This window comes from Crocodylus siamensis, chromosome 2 (assembly GCF_052110815.1).
Source record: "Crocodylus siamensis isolate JL-2025a chromosome 2, ASM5211081v1, whole genome shotgun sequence".
Classification (NCBI taxonomy): domain Eukaryota; kingdom Metazoa; phylum Chordata; order Crocodylia; family Crocodylidae; genus Crocodylus; species Crocodylus siamensis.
In genome coordinates, this window is record NC_143396.1 from 253386685 (window position 1) to 253399727 (window position 13043).

The 13043-nt window shown below is 50.9% G+C and overlaps 1 protein-coding gene across 1 annotated transcript in view; it reads left to right on the forward strand.

The window, feature by feature from the left end:
- The window catches only part of JDP2 (Jun dimerization protein 2), a 29667-nt gene extending 20166 nt beyond the window's left edge, over positions 1-9501 (forward strand). Inside the window, exons 2-4 of the mRNA XM_090033720.1 lie at positions 522-745; positions 6662-6766; positions 8336-9501. Of these exons, the coding sequence (XP_089889846.1) occupies positions 545-745; positions 6662-6766; positions 8336-8521 (492 nt within the window). The 5' untranslated portion in view covers positions 522-544 and the 3' untranslated portion in view covers positions 8522-9501. The remainder of the gene's footprint in view (positions 1-521; positions 746-6661; positions 6767-8335) is intronic.
- The last annotated feature ends 3542 nt before the right edge of the window (positions 9502-13043 follow it).

The window sequence follows — 13043 nt, forward strand, 5'->3', positions numbered from 1 at the left end:
TGCAGCACCTGAGTTTCATTCAGAGCCACAAAGGTGGGATGGGGAGCTCCCATCACAGGGATGGATCTGCTCCTCTCCCAGATAAGATATCTTCGTTGGGCATCTTCCACAGATGTGTACCTGAACCTGATCTGTTATAGAGCTGAGGGTTGCCTCCTCTCCTTCAAGTCATTTTGCCTTCCCAGAGTCACTAAAGGGGTATGATGCCCTCTTGTGTGTTTCTCCATGGCTGGGCTGAAGTGATGCTTCTGCCACAGACTCTCACTGGGGCACAGCTTGCAGCACCAAAGCAGAGGGCAAAGGGATTTGGTGTCTTCTGCCTCATCAAGAGCACCATAGAGACTCCGGCTCAGAAAAGGATGCCCTGTAACTGAGTAGATTAGTTGCCTCATCACATGGTATTTTACAGGTTTGGGAGAAAGCTACATCCTTCTGAACTCTTGTGTGGTGGTGGGGTTGGGGTATATTGGGTTTTTCCTGGCTGAATTCCATTAACAGCTCATGTCTTGGTCTCTCTCCAGACTGTGGAGCTGTTTGTCCTGCTATGATGCCAGGGCAGATTCCAGACCCATCCCTGACAGCTGGCGCTCTGCCTGGGCTTGGCCCTTTGACGGGACTGCCTGGCACCACCCTGACCGCGGAAGAGCGGAAGTACGCCGACATCCGCAACATCGGGGCCATGATCTCGCCACTGCATTTCTTGGAGGTGAAGCTTGGGAAGAGACCCCAGCCAGTGAAAAGTGAGGTTAGTCCTGACAGACCTGTGGCAATGGGCAGCTGTGTGAACCTATCTCAGGCACAGAAATAGAATCTGCCCAGTGGTTACTGGGATCAAGCTGCAGGCCTGCACCCTTGTGGCTGGGCAAAGTGCTCCAGCGCTGTGTGGGCTGCCACTAGGATTCCTAGTCCCAGCCTTCCTTTGATCACCTCGTGGGATTAAGGGCAAAGAGACTTAAAGGGCCCCAGCCTTGGACTCCGCTCCTGTGGGAGCTCTGAGTGTATCCTAGCCAGGACCCACTTCTGGCAGCCCTGCTCTGGGAAACCACCCTCTACTGTACCCTCACAGCCCCTTTCTCCAGCTACATCCTATGACATACCAGCCTGTTAGAGGCAAAGCTTCCCTTTTTCTGGTGCCTTCTGCTGCCAGTGACTCCTTCCATGGCGTTAGCTGCATTCCTCTTTGGGCCTATCTATGTTGTTTTTGTAGTGTGCCTCACTAAAGAACATATCTTGTCATCCAGCACCCATTCCACATGCACAAACCCAGAGATGAGGCAGGGAAGCCACTGTCCTCCTCCACAGCTGCTCTTAAGTGCCTTACAGATGGGTAGCTTGAGACCAGCATGTGTGTACGTGTATGTGCGCACAACTATGTGTGTGCGAGAGAGGGGGTTTGCCCTCAGTGGCTTCACTGCCTCATTTCCTGGTTTGGTACATGTGAAACAGGAGGAGGTAGGTAGGGCTGTGTGCTTTAATGAAGCACTTGGGAAGCAGCATAGACATGGCCATTGTGCCTTTCTCTTCCCATCTGTACAGTGGGAATCCTGCCTTCCTCCTCTCACTATGCCAGAGGGGCCCCATGAAATTCCAGCTATATCCGTGATTGACACCACAGCAGAGAGCTCATGGAGCTTTTTAGCATAGGCCCGATCATCTGCCTGTGTCTGGGAGCAGGCTGCACTCTGCCCTGCTCTGTGCTAGTCTAGAGCAGGTACTGAAAGTGCTGAGGTTTCTCTGGCTGTTAGTCTAGAAATACCATGCAGGGAAAAAGGGGAAATCCCAGGGCACAGAGTGCCAGGCAGTGGAGCCAAGCTGCTGCGCTGCAGCATGTTCCTCCTCTGCAACACTCATGATGATCTCAGGCTCAAAGCACCTCATGGCAGTGCCCAAGGCAAAAGCTTGGAAACCAAAACCTGGGTGACCTAAAGCCAGAACTGCTGCACTCAGGAGTGGCTAAAAGCAGTGGACACGGTTGGTTTGGCCTCATTCCTTTCTGAGTGGAGGCACTAGAGCAGAGGTGGGCAGTTATTTCAGGCGGAGAGGGCCGCTTACTGAGTTTTGGCAAGACATCTAGGGTTGCATGACAGGCAGCTAGGAGCAGATAAATATTAACTTTCTAAATTTTTTAGGGGTCCCGTGGGCCAGATAGAATGGCTTGGCAGGCCGCATTTTGCCCACCCCTGTACTAGAGACACCTGCCTGCCAGACTCAGAGGCAGCAACTTTGTTTTTTGGTGGTGGGTGCTTACTGAGATAACCTCTTCCCCCCGCAAAAAAGCCCCCAAAAATCAGTGCTTAACTTTTAACTCGGTGCATTCCTGTGCCGAGCCCTGCACATGCCCAGAAGAGGCAGCACGTTACTTCACCCTGGCTCTGCAGGGTCTGTAGAGATGGGGCACTTTAGTGGGGCTTTTTTGGAGCTTTTATCTAATAACTAAAGCTGAATCAATCAGCTAAAAGCACCAGAAAGCCCTGCTGAAGCACCCAATTTTTACAGATGCTGCAGAGCTATGTTGAAGTAACATGCTACTGCTTCCAGTAAAGCACAGGTTTGGTTTTTTTTGGGGGGGGGGTGTTGTTTAATGTCTGCAAGCATGGTTCCCTGGGTGCTGAGCACCCGCTAGCCATGGAGTGCCCATGGAATCGGTACCTATGGCTGTACTCCTGTCCAGGAGGAAAGGTACCTTCTTGGCACTGGGAAGGAGAAGCTGCCTCCCAACCCATCCTGGAAGGAGTATCCCTGAGTGTGGATGCTTATATATGGGCAGGGGTGGAGACCGGAGCATGTGAATGCTGGGCATTTTGCTGTGCTGAACCTTCTCTGCAGGTGGGAGCAGCATACACTGCTGAATAGATTGTCTGGCCATCTCCGGGGGTATTAGAAACAGCCACTGCTCTCAGGACAGGTCAGGCATCTTGTTCTGCTAGTATGGCTAAGGCACCCAGTTACCTGTGGCAAACAGCACACCAGGGAATGGTGTGGCTAGCATGCCTAACACAGTTGGTAGCAACTTTCATGAGTCTGGGGTAAGGCTGACACTCTACTGAAGCTGCCACCTGAATATGTAACCACTGCCCCAAGGGTGGCTGCTGTGCTTGCTGGAAATCCCTCCAGACCACAGCAGAGCACTCCCCCAGAAAGAAAGACTAAGTCCTTCTCTTGAAGGTGCCATCCCCAGTCAGATTCATTGTGGTCCCGTCCCTGTGGCTGAGCAAGGCAGTGGCAGCCTCTCCCTGAACTGAAGGGAGTGGGATAAACTCAAGTATGTAATTGAATCTGGGCAGCCAGCTCTGCCCCTCTCTCCCTCCTCCCTCACCTTTTGTGTTTCCATGTGCTTTACAAACATGCATGTAGTATTTTGCCTGTGGAGGGTAGGAGGTCTGGAGAACATGGTTTTCAGCTCATACAGACAGACGTGTGTAAAACTTCCTAGCTTTCCATTAGAGATTCTAGTTATGTGACATTTAAAATCCTGTCAACTTTGAGGGAATTCTATTGACTATGGTCCACTTTGGTCCTAACTACTACAAAGTTGCCCTGTCAGTGACTGCAGTTGGCTTTAGAGATGGCAAGGATAGTTTGCTGAAGTGATGACAAAATATGCTGCTGCTTAAGCATTTCAAAGAAGCACACTCAAGTTGATGGCTAAGATCTAGGTAGGTGGGTTAGCTAGATAGCTTCCTGGATTTGGAAGTCCCCGGCACAATGGAGAGATGGAGAGCTGCATTGTTCATGGCTAAGGCTGTCTCCTGAAGGCTGATTCAGTGGCAGTTTTAAGATTGTTTTGTGACTTTCCAGACTCCCAACTACTGACAGTGCAACCTGAGTAATTTTCTGGGTAATGATAATAGATTCATAGATTCATAGATGTAGGGTCGGAAGGGACCTTGTAGATCTAATCTGACTCCCTGCCATGGGCAGAAGAGAAAACTGGGCTCAAATGACCTCAGCCAGGTAAACATCTAGCCTCCTCTTAAAGACCCCCAGGGTAGAAGCCACTTCCCTTGGAAGTTGGTTCCAGATCCTAGCCACCCTGACTGAAGTAGCGTCTCCTGATGTCTAGCCTGAATCTACTCTCTAGCAACTTATGGCCGTTATTCCTTGTTACTCCGGGAGGCGCTTGGGGGAACAAGGTCTCTCCCAAATCCTGCTGGTCCCCCCTAGTAAGTTTATAGATGGCCACCAGATCCCCTGTCAGCCTTCTCTTGTGGAGGCTGAACAGGTTCAGGTCCCGTAGCCTCTCCTCATAGGGCCTGCCCTGCTGCCCCCCAGTTATGCAAGTGGCCCTCCTTTGGACCCTCTCAATGCTATCCACATCCCTCCTGAAGTGCGGCGCCCAGAACTGGATGCAGTACTCCAACTGCGGCCTGACCAGTGTTGTATAGAGGGGGAGGATCACCTCCTTGGCCCTGCTTGTGATGCATCTGTGGATGCAGGACAAGGTACGGTTAGCCTTACTGATCGTGTTCTCTTACTGTCGGCCCATGTTCATCCTGGAGTCAATAATGACTCCAAGATCTCTTTCTGCCACCGTGCTTTCGAGAAGGGAGTTCCCCAGCCTATAGGTATGCTGCTGGTTCCTACTGCCTAAGTGCATCACCCTGCACTTGTCAGTATTGAATCCCATCCTATTTTCATTTGCCCACCCCTGTAACCTGTCCAGGTCCTGCTGTAATCTGTCCTTCCCTTCTAGCGTGCCCACTTCACCCCAAATCTTGGTGTCATCTACGAGTTTAAACAGGCTGCTCTTCACCCCATCATGCAAGTCGCTAATAAAGAAATTGAACAGTGCAGGCCCAAGGACTGAGCCCTGGGGGACCCTAGTGCCCACTTCCCTCCAGGTCGAAAATGACCCGTCCACCCATAATATTGTCTTTGGGGGTGATTGAGTGTTAATGAGCTTCACTGTGCCTAGACAAATGGTTTTTGGCGGTCTTTTGACAGCCCTAGGTTTGTGAACAGAGTTGCAGCAGTGCCCCTATTCCTTTGATTGGTTTCCAGACCACAGGGTTATTGGCCTGTCTATGTGGCTTGGGTCAGTAGCACAGAGAAACTCCCCAACCCCTGCTGTCATGGAATCCGGGTGCCAGGATCCACCGTTCACTTTGCTGCCCTCTGTACGCACTGGCCTTGTGCCTTCTACTGCTCAGCCAGTGACAAATAAACAGGCCAGAGAGGTGCACCCAGCCAAGGACACTGATCCATCGTGTTGCACAGGGAGTGACTGGAGCCAGTCAGAAACAGCTTGTTCAGGCTTTTGTGGCTATTGACTCTGACCAGCTTCTGGCCTGAGACCACTCACTGCCCTACCCCAAGCCCTGCCTGCTCATTGTGTGCTTTGCTTCTCTGCAGTTGTGGAATACACAGTTCCTTTGTCTCTTCCCTGGAGACCATAGGTGAGGAGTGCTCTGACGCTCTCCCCTGAGTTGCAGCACAGTTTGAATAGTCCCCAGAGAAAACATGTCCATTCCCATGCTGATTCACCAGTAATGGTTCTTGACATCTTGATGCTGCATGGTCCAACTCTCCACTAATGCCATGTGCAGGCTTTTGGCTTCCCTCCTTTGTGCTGGGCAGGCTGCAGTTACCCAAGCTCACTGTATATCCTGATTCTGTAGGAAGCAGCATGGTTGTGATACAGGTGCTGTATCTAGGCTAACAAGCTGCACATCTCAGCAGGGCTAAAGGCACCCTACTTGAGTGTCTCTGTTGCAACCTGCGCCAGAGTTAGTGCACATGGAACAACTTAGCACCAGGTCTGTTTTGGGGGGAGGGTGTCAATTGGTTCTCTTCCTGTGCCTGCCCTTGACACCCACCCGCTGAACATTGGTGTCCCACAGCTGAGAACTCTCTGCTACAGGATCAGCTCTGAGTTAATATGAGGAAGACACAAAGGCACTGTTCTGCAGGGCTGGGGAATGTGCTGAGGGGCTCTTCTTTTTGGTTGTTCTAGCCTGTGCATGTTTGGCAAGGTCTCTTGTTTCTGACACTTGCAGTTATCACAGCACCTCTCCAGCCTCTCTGCCTGTGCTTGCACATCTCTGTGCTGGGGTAGGGTGAAATTTGGTGCTGTTCTGATACAGACAGACAGGTTACTAATGCAGAGAATTTACCTCAGCCTGGAGCCCCTTATGGAGATGGGCTACGTCAGGGGTGGTCAACCTGAGGCACACACATTACAAGTGGCACAGGCAGCCTCTGTGCATGGTATACAGGAGACCATGGAGGGCTCAGGCAGCAGTAGCAGATAGGGCATGCGGCAGAAATCTGAGCAGCACATAGAGGAGGGGGATCGGAGTGTCATTCAGGGAAGGTGTGGGGTTTGATTTTTTTTTTTTTTTTTGGCAAGCAAGCTACAAAAGTTGACCCCCACTGGGTTAGTGTGTCACAGATCTACCTGGTTACCAGTCCCTGACCCCAGCAGTGGGAGCAGAACTGAGGCACATTGACAAGGGTGTTGGGGAAGGAAAAGCCAGACCTGCATAGCCAAAGGTGCCACAGACCAGGGGTGAAGAGCATGAACAGAGCTGTGTGTGGGCAGCATGCACAGCTGCTGCTTATGCTGTTGCCAATCGCTCCCTGCCATGAGATCTAGTGATAAAAGTGATTGTGAACCACATCACTCGTCTGCTTTAACCTGGGGCTCTGTGTCCCCTTCCAGCTGGATGAGGAAGAGGAGAGGAGGAAAAGGCGCCGTGAAAAAAACAAAGTAGCAGCTGCCCGATGTCGCAACAAGAAGAAGGAGAGAACGGAGTTCCTGCAGCGGGTGAGTGCCCTGGCCATTGGTCTGGCCAGCAATCACCTCTACAGCAAGGCCCCAGTGCAGCATGACACCTGGGTCCCCCCACCCTCCAGTCAAGAGGCATGAAAGTGGAACCCTCCCATGGGTGTTTTTTAAAGAGTTCATTCACCCTGCTTCTGCAGCACAGAAGGCTGTGAGGGCAGGAAGGCATCAGACATGCTCTTCTCTGGGGCATGAGCTGGACTGTGTCCTGCCAGCGCATGCCCCACCACCTGGATGAGACCTGCTTCTCTCATAGCCAGGCCCCATCCAATCAGCTGATGAGCCAGATGCCCAAGTGAGTGCAACAAAACTAGGGGCCCCAGGGATCAGGGTGAGCCTGAGGACATGCTCTTGAGACCTGCTAGCTCGACATGCCTCAGTGAAATGGACAGAGTCTGGCGGCTCTTAGAGCAAGGGTGAAGGCTGGGCAGATATGCACCTTACATATTACCTACATGAGATTATAGACAGAGCAGAACCTTTCATTAACTAGAATTTACTTCATCAGATGCTGGCCCTGGGGTGCCACCGGACCCTTTGAAGGGTGCCAGGAGGTGTGAGGAGTAGGCTTTCCTTGTTTGGCCAATCCCCAGCCCCTGTACAGGGAAGTAAACACTGTCATATATGAATTAGTTTTTGAAATTGGGTGCCACTCAAGTCACAACAGTTGTGGAGACTTCCTCATGTCCAGTGAGGGGTGCCTTGAGTCCAAAAAGGTTGAGAACCACTGCCCTTGAGGCTGGCAATTCCCAGTTCAGGTGCACTTGCTATCTAATTACTCTTTCTTCCCACAGTGCGGCACCCTCACAGGGAGCAAGTGTGCTATTGCACTCCCAACCTGCAGCATAGATGTGCCCCCCTTCAACTCCCTCAGGGGTCACACCCATGCATTTGTGTGCAGTGGGGGCAAACTCTAGGACTCGGTCCCCCATACCTGAGATGTCAGGCTTTTGTAAATGTGTTTGTCATAAAAGTGACTATTCTTAATAATGAAACAAAGCAGGAGAAGGTCAGAGTAAAAGCTGCTGTTCTTGGTGCTCATCAACCCCCTGAGAACCTGGGGTTCCCTTTAGCCTCAGCTTTATTTTTACATCAATGGAGAAAGCGCTTCTACTGCAAAGCACCTTCTCTGGAGGGACTTACTGGGGGCAGGAGCCACACAGACCATCTGTTCACCAGGGGACAAACCTGCATGCCTTGGTGGTGGCAGAGTTTAGCTGTTTTATGAAGAGGGCTGTGGACACATGCAAAGGGTGTGTGCGTGTTACACATTAACAATAAGTGTAGACTGATTGACTGATTGATTGATTTTTCATCCCACCCCTGAGGCTGGTCTACTTCACTTGGATCACTGAAAACTGGGCAGACCATTAGTAAACACACGGCAGGGAACAATCCCACTCTATGCTACAGAGAACAGTCTCTCTTCATGCTTTGTATATGCCAGAGAGGCAGGGTCACTTTCCGGGGTGGGGTGAGAGCAGGGTGAGCTTTCCCTCATCTGTTAGCTCGTGGATTAAAGCCGTCTGCTTGCATTTCTGGCCCCACTAGGAGTCTGAGCGGCTGGAGCTCATGAATGCTGAGCTGAAGGCCCAGATAGAGGAGCTGAAGCAAGAAAGGCAGCAGCTGATCCTGATGCTGAACCGACACCGTCCCACATGCATTGTGCGGACAGACAGCATCAAGACGCCAGAAAGTGAAGCCAACCCACTGCTTGAACAACTAGAGAAGAAGTGACAGGATCTCTGGGCCAGGAGGAGGAGGAGACAGGAAGTGGCGTCTCCAAGGGTCTCTAATCTATGTACTGTACAAAGAACTGTGTCCCCAGACCTTGTGCAGCCAGAATTCAGAGGTGATTACAGACCAACCAAATATGGGGGAGGAGAAGATCAGGCACCTGCCATTCATCCTTCCCTGATGCTGCACCCAGAGCAGGTCTAGTGGTTCTGGTGAGGGCAGCCCCTTGCAATACCTCATCATGGCTCTTCCATCCACTTGCCTGCCCCAGGGATCAACTGAGCAGCCTTCTGCAGTCTATCCTGAGTCTGGATCATGTTGTGAGGGGGGCAGGGACTTCCAGCTTCCCCTCTCCCTGTAACTACCAGTATGCACCCAGCTGGGAGCAGGGGCTCGACCCAGGAGAAATGACCACAAGGTGGGGAGCAGGCAGCAGACAGAGGCATGCTGGCCAGATCCCCCAGGCCTGTCCTGTCACCGTCCCCCTGGTCCTGCCACTGCTCCTTGCGCACACTCCAGAGCAGAATCTGAAACAAAGAAGCGCAAACACTTGATGCAAGCCCTGTCTCGCGGCTGGGCCAGTCCGTGGCACTGTGGCGCAGGCGCCCCCACAAGCACATTCTCAGTATAATGTTTACAGCCCAGCTGTCCCTGTCAGCCGTGCTTTTAAATGCACATTTTTACACGTTTTTTATATTTTTTACAAAGGTTTTATACAGCGATCTCTATATGGATTTATATAATCACTAGATGTGATCTTATAGAAGTGTATGTTATGATGGTCTGTTTGTTACAAATACATATGCTGCAGTTATCTCCATTGTGTTACCTGTCTGGTAGCACCTGGCTCCTTTCCTCTTGGCATGCTGGGAGAGGGGTCTGGATCTCCCCCGCCACTGGCGCTGCTACCAGCTCCATCCATGTACGTCTTTCATAATACTCAGTTCTGTATCTCTCAGTAAATGTTACCTTTACTTATACCCTGGCCTCCTGTGCTTTGTCTGGAAGGGGGTCTGGTGCTTACTGGGCTGGATGCAGACTCTGGTCAGTGCACTGTGCTTGCTCAGGTTCAGACTGCCTGGTACTGGCTGAGTAGGACCTAGTTTCTGATGGCTCTATGCTACAGAGTTTTGCCAGCAGAACTCTGAACCCTCTGTGGTTGGCAGGCACCCTCTCCTCTGCCAACAGGGTTACCCCACCTCTGCTAACCAGAATAGGACTTCTGCTGCCATCAAGCAGTTGGCAGATGGGTACGCAGATGCTCCTGTGGTCTCTCCCTGGAGCTGAGACCTTCCCAGGGAAGCCTTTGTGCTCTGGCAGCACAACTCCTTCGTGCAGCCACGTGGGGCTGCCAGAAGAATGCAGATATAAACACGCTGTGGTGGCTCAGTCATTGCTGTCTGGCACTAGACTTTCTGCTGGCAGAACCAGGTAAGCACAGACGAGGCCTTGGTGATGTGGCATAGCAAATTTCAGTGCAGAGGTGAAGCTGAGAACTCTGAAGGAGGTTCAATCCTTGGGTAAGCCAGGGCAAAGAGAGGGGAAGGGTGCTACACACCTTAGTACTGGGTGAAGTATGACCGGCAGCTTGAGGAGGCAGAAGGTATGAGTTACAGAAGCCATCCCAGTCTCAGTCTTAGCCTTCGTTGCAGTGGTTCCTCTTTCCCTGCTCCATGGTTGTGAGTTACAGCAGCTTGAACTCTCTAGGGCCGATACAGGGTCAAGAAGGCTTGACTGGGATCATGTGCCTGACCGAAGGGGCAGGTATCTTCTCTGAGGTCCTACCATGTCCTTAGCACACCTGCCATAGCCCAGCCAAGCCCAAAACCCCATCCTGGCTCTTGCCCACCTCCAGCCTTGCTGCGGTGGAGGGCAAGAGGTTGAACAGCTGAACCCTAGCTCCTCCTTTTCCACTGGGCAGAATGGTTCCTCATTTCATAGAGGCTAGGGGCTGGGAGGGACTTCATCAAGTCCAGCCCCACTGCCATAGGCAGGAAGTCAGGTGGGATCATGTGACCCCAGCAAGAAAAACATCCACATTTTTTTTAAAGAGTAGGTGCTTGCATCACCTCTGGGGTGAGTCTGTTCCAGACCCTGGACACTCGCACCGTAAAGAACTTTTTTCTTATGTCTAATCTAAATCAGCCTTCCTGGAGTTTATGGCCATTAGACTTTGTTATCTTTTGGGGAGCTATGGTAAACAGCTGTCCTCCCAGGTCCTGATGTACCCCTCTTCATATAATTGTAGGCTGCTACCACATGCCCCTGAGCCTTCTCTTTTCCAGACTGAAGAGTCCCAGGTCGCTCAGCTTTTCCTCATGCAGCCTGCCCTCCAGGCCTTGGATCATACGAGTGGCTCTCCTAGACTTTCTCAAGCTTTTCCACATCCTTCCTGAAGTGGGGGGCCCAAAACTGGATGCAGTACTCCAGCTGCGGTCTCACCAAGGATGAGAAAAGCGGGAGGATGACATTCCTTGTTTTGCTTGAGATGCATCAGTGAATGCATGCCAGTTTGGTTTGCTTTGCCAGCCACAGCATTGCATTGGTGGCTTATATTCATCTTGTGGTCAACCAAGACCCCAAAGCCTCTTTCAGTCGTGGTGCAAGTGAGTGCAGCACTGCCGAGCCTGTAAGTATGTTGAAGGTCCTTCCTACCAAGGTGCAGCACCTTATACTTCTCTACATTTAAGCCCATCAGGTTTTGGTCAGCCCACCTTGAGAGCATGTCCAAGCCGGCCTGTATCCCCAGCCTGTCCTGCAGTGTGACTGCCCTCGCCCATAATTTGGTGTCATCCACAAACTTTGCCAGTTCGCATCTGACTCCTGAATCTAGATTGTTAATGAAGATGTTAAAGAGTACCAAGCCCTGAGGGACTCCACTGCACCACGTTGATTTGCTCCCGTCAACTAGTACTCCTTGGGTCTAACCCCATAGCCAGTTACCTAGCTATTGGACTGTAAGATGATCAAGGCCACAGTTCCCCAGCTTAACCATGAGGACATCATGGGGAACTAGGTCAAAGGCTTTCTTGAAATTCAGATATCTGACATCCATGTCATCTCCCTTGTCCAGGGCACGTGCTACCTGGTCATAGAAGGAGATGACGTTGGTCAGGCAAGACCTGCTAGTCACAAAGCCATGTTGGCTGGCATTCAGATGCTTGCCTTCCATTAGTCTGGTGTTGATGGATCCCTTGACAATTTTCTCCAGGATTTTTCCAGGGACGGACATCAGACTGATTGGTCTATAATTCCCCGGGTCATTCCTCCTCCCTTTCTTGAAGATAGGGACCACATTAGCTCCTTTCCAGTCTTCTGGGACCTTACCTGAGAGCCACAAATTTTAAAATCTTTGTCAAGGGGAATGCAATGATGTTTGCCAGCTCCTTCAAGACTCTTAGGTCCATTCTGTCTGGGGCCACGGACTTGTGAATGTCCAGTTTCTCAAGGTGTTTCCTCACCTAATCCACATCAATTTTGGCCCTGTCACCGGCTCCCAGGATGGTTTGTGTCTTTTCTGACAGTGTGATCCCCTTGAGAGGGTGAAAAACCGATGCAAAAAAGTCATTTAGGAGATTAGCTCTTTCTTGAGCATCGGATGTCAGTTGCCCCATTAGATCTCACGAGGGCCCAAAGCTATCTTTGTTCTTTTTTCGACTTCCCATATATCTGAAGAAGGACTTTTTGTTGTCCTTGATTCCTGTAGCTAGCCTGAGTTCAGTGTGCGCCTTGGCTTTTCTGCACTGCTCTCTACAGGTGCGGGTGAGTGCTGAGTAGTCCTCTTCAGTAATGCTTCCCATTTTCCAAGTGGTGTAGACCTCTTTTGAGTTTAATGAGGTCCAACAGTTCCTTGTTCAGCTAAGAGGGCTTCCTTGCCCGATGTCTACATTTCTTGTGAGATGGAATGGGTTTTCCCTGTGCTTCAAGGATTATGTTTTTGAGAGATGACCATTGCTTGTCTATTCCCTTTTCGGGGTGGGGGGAGGTATGGCCTCTAATTGCCTGACCGAATCTCTGAGTTTGCAAAAGTCAGCCTTCCCAAAGTTTCATAGTTTCATAGTTATTAGGAGCTGGAAGGGACCTTACAGATCATCGGGTCCAGCCCCCCTGTATTGATCAGGAAAGACTACTGGGATCAGATAATCCCAGCAAGATGGGCGTCAGGATGGGCGTCAAGACATCAGTGCCCCTGAGATGAAAAATGGTGGCAGGAGCGCTTTAAATAAACCTGTTTGAGCTTTAATTAAAGTGCCCCTGCTGCCATTTTTCAGTGCAGGGATACTGATACATGTGATGCTGTTGGCACTTTAATTAGAGCAGCTCTCAGAGGATTAATGGTTATTTGTGAATGCAAGGGATTCAGTGGCCCAAGAGGTCCCCTTAAATCCTGTATGCTTAAACCAAACCTTCACCCAATGAGTAAGCATCCTGAATAATGTGCTTCCAGAAAGTAAAGCTTGATCTCTCTCAACCTAGCAGCAATATGTGGCCACCAAGCTCTTAAAAATAGAGGAAAGTTAGG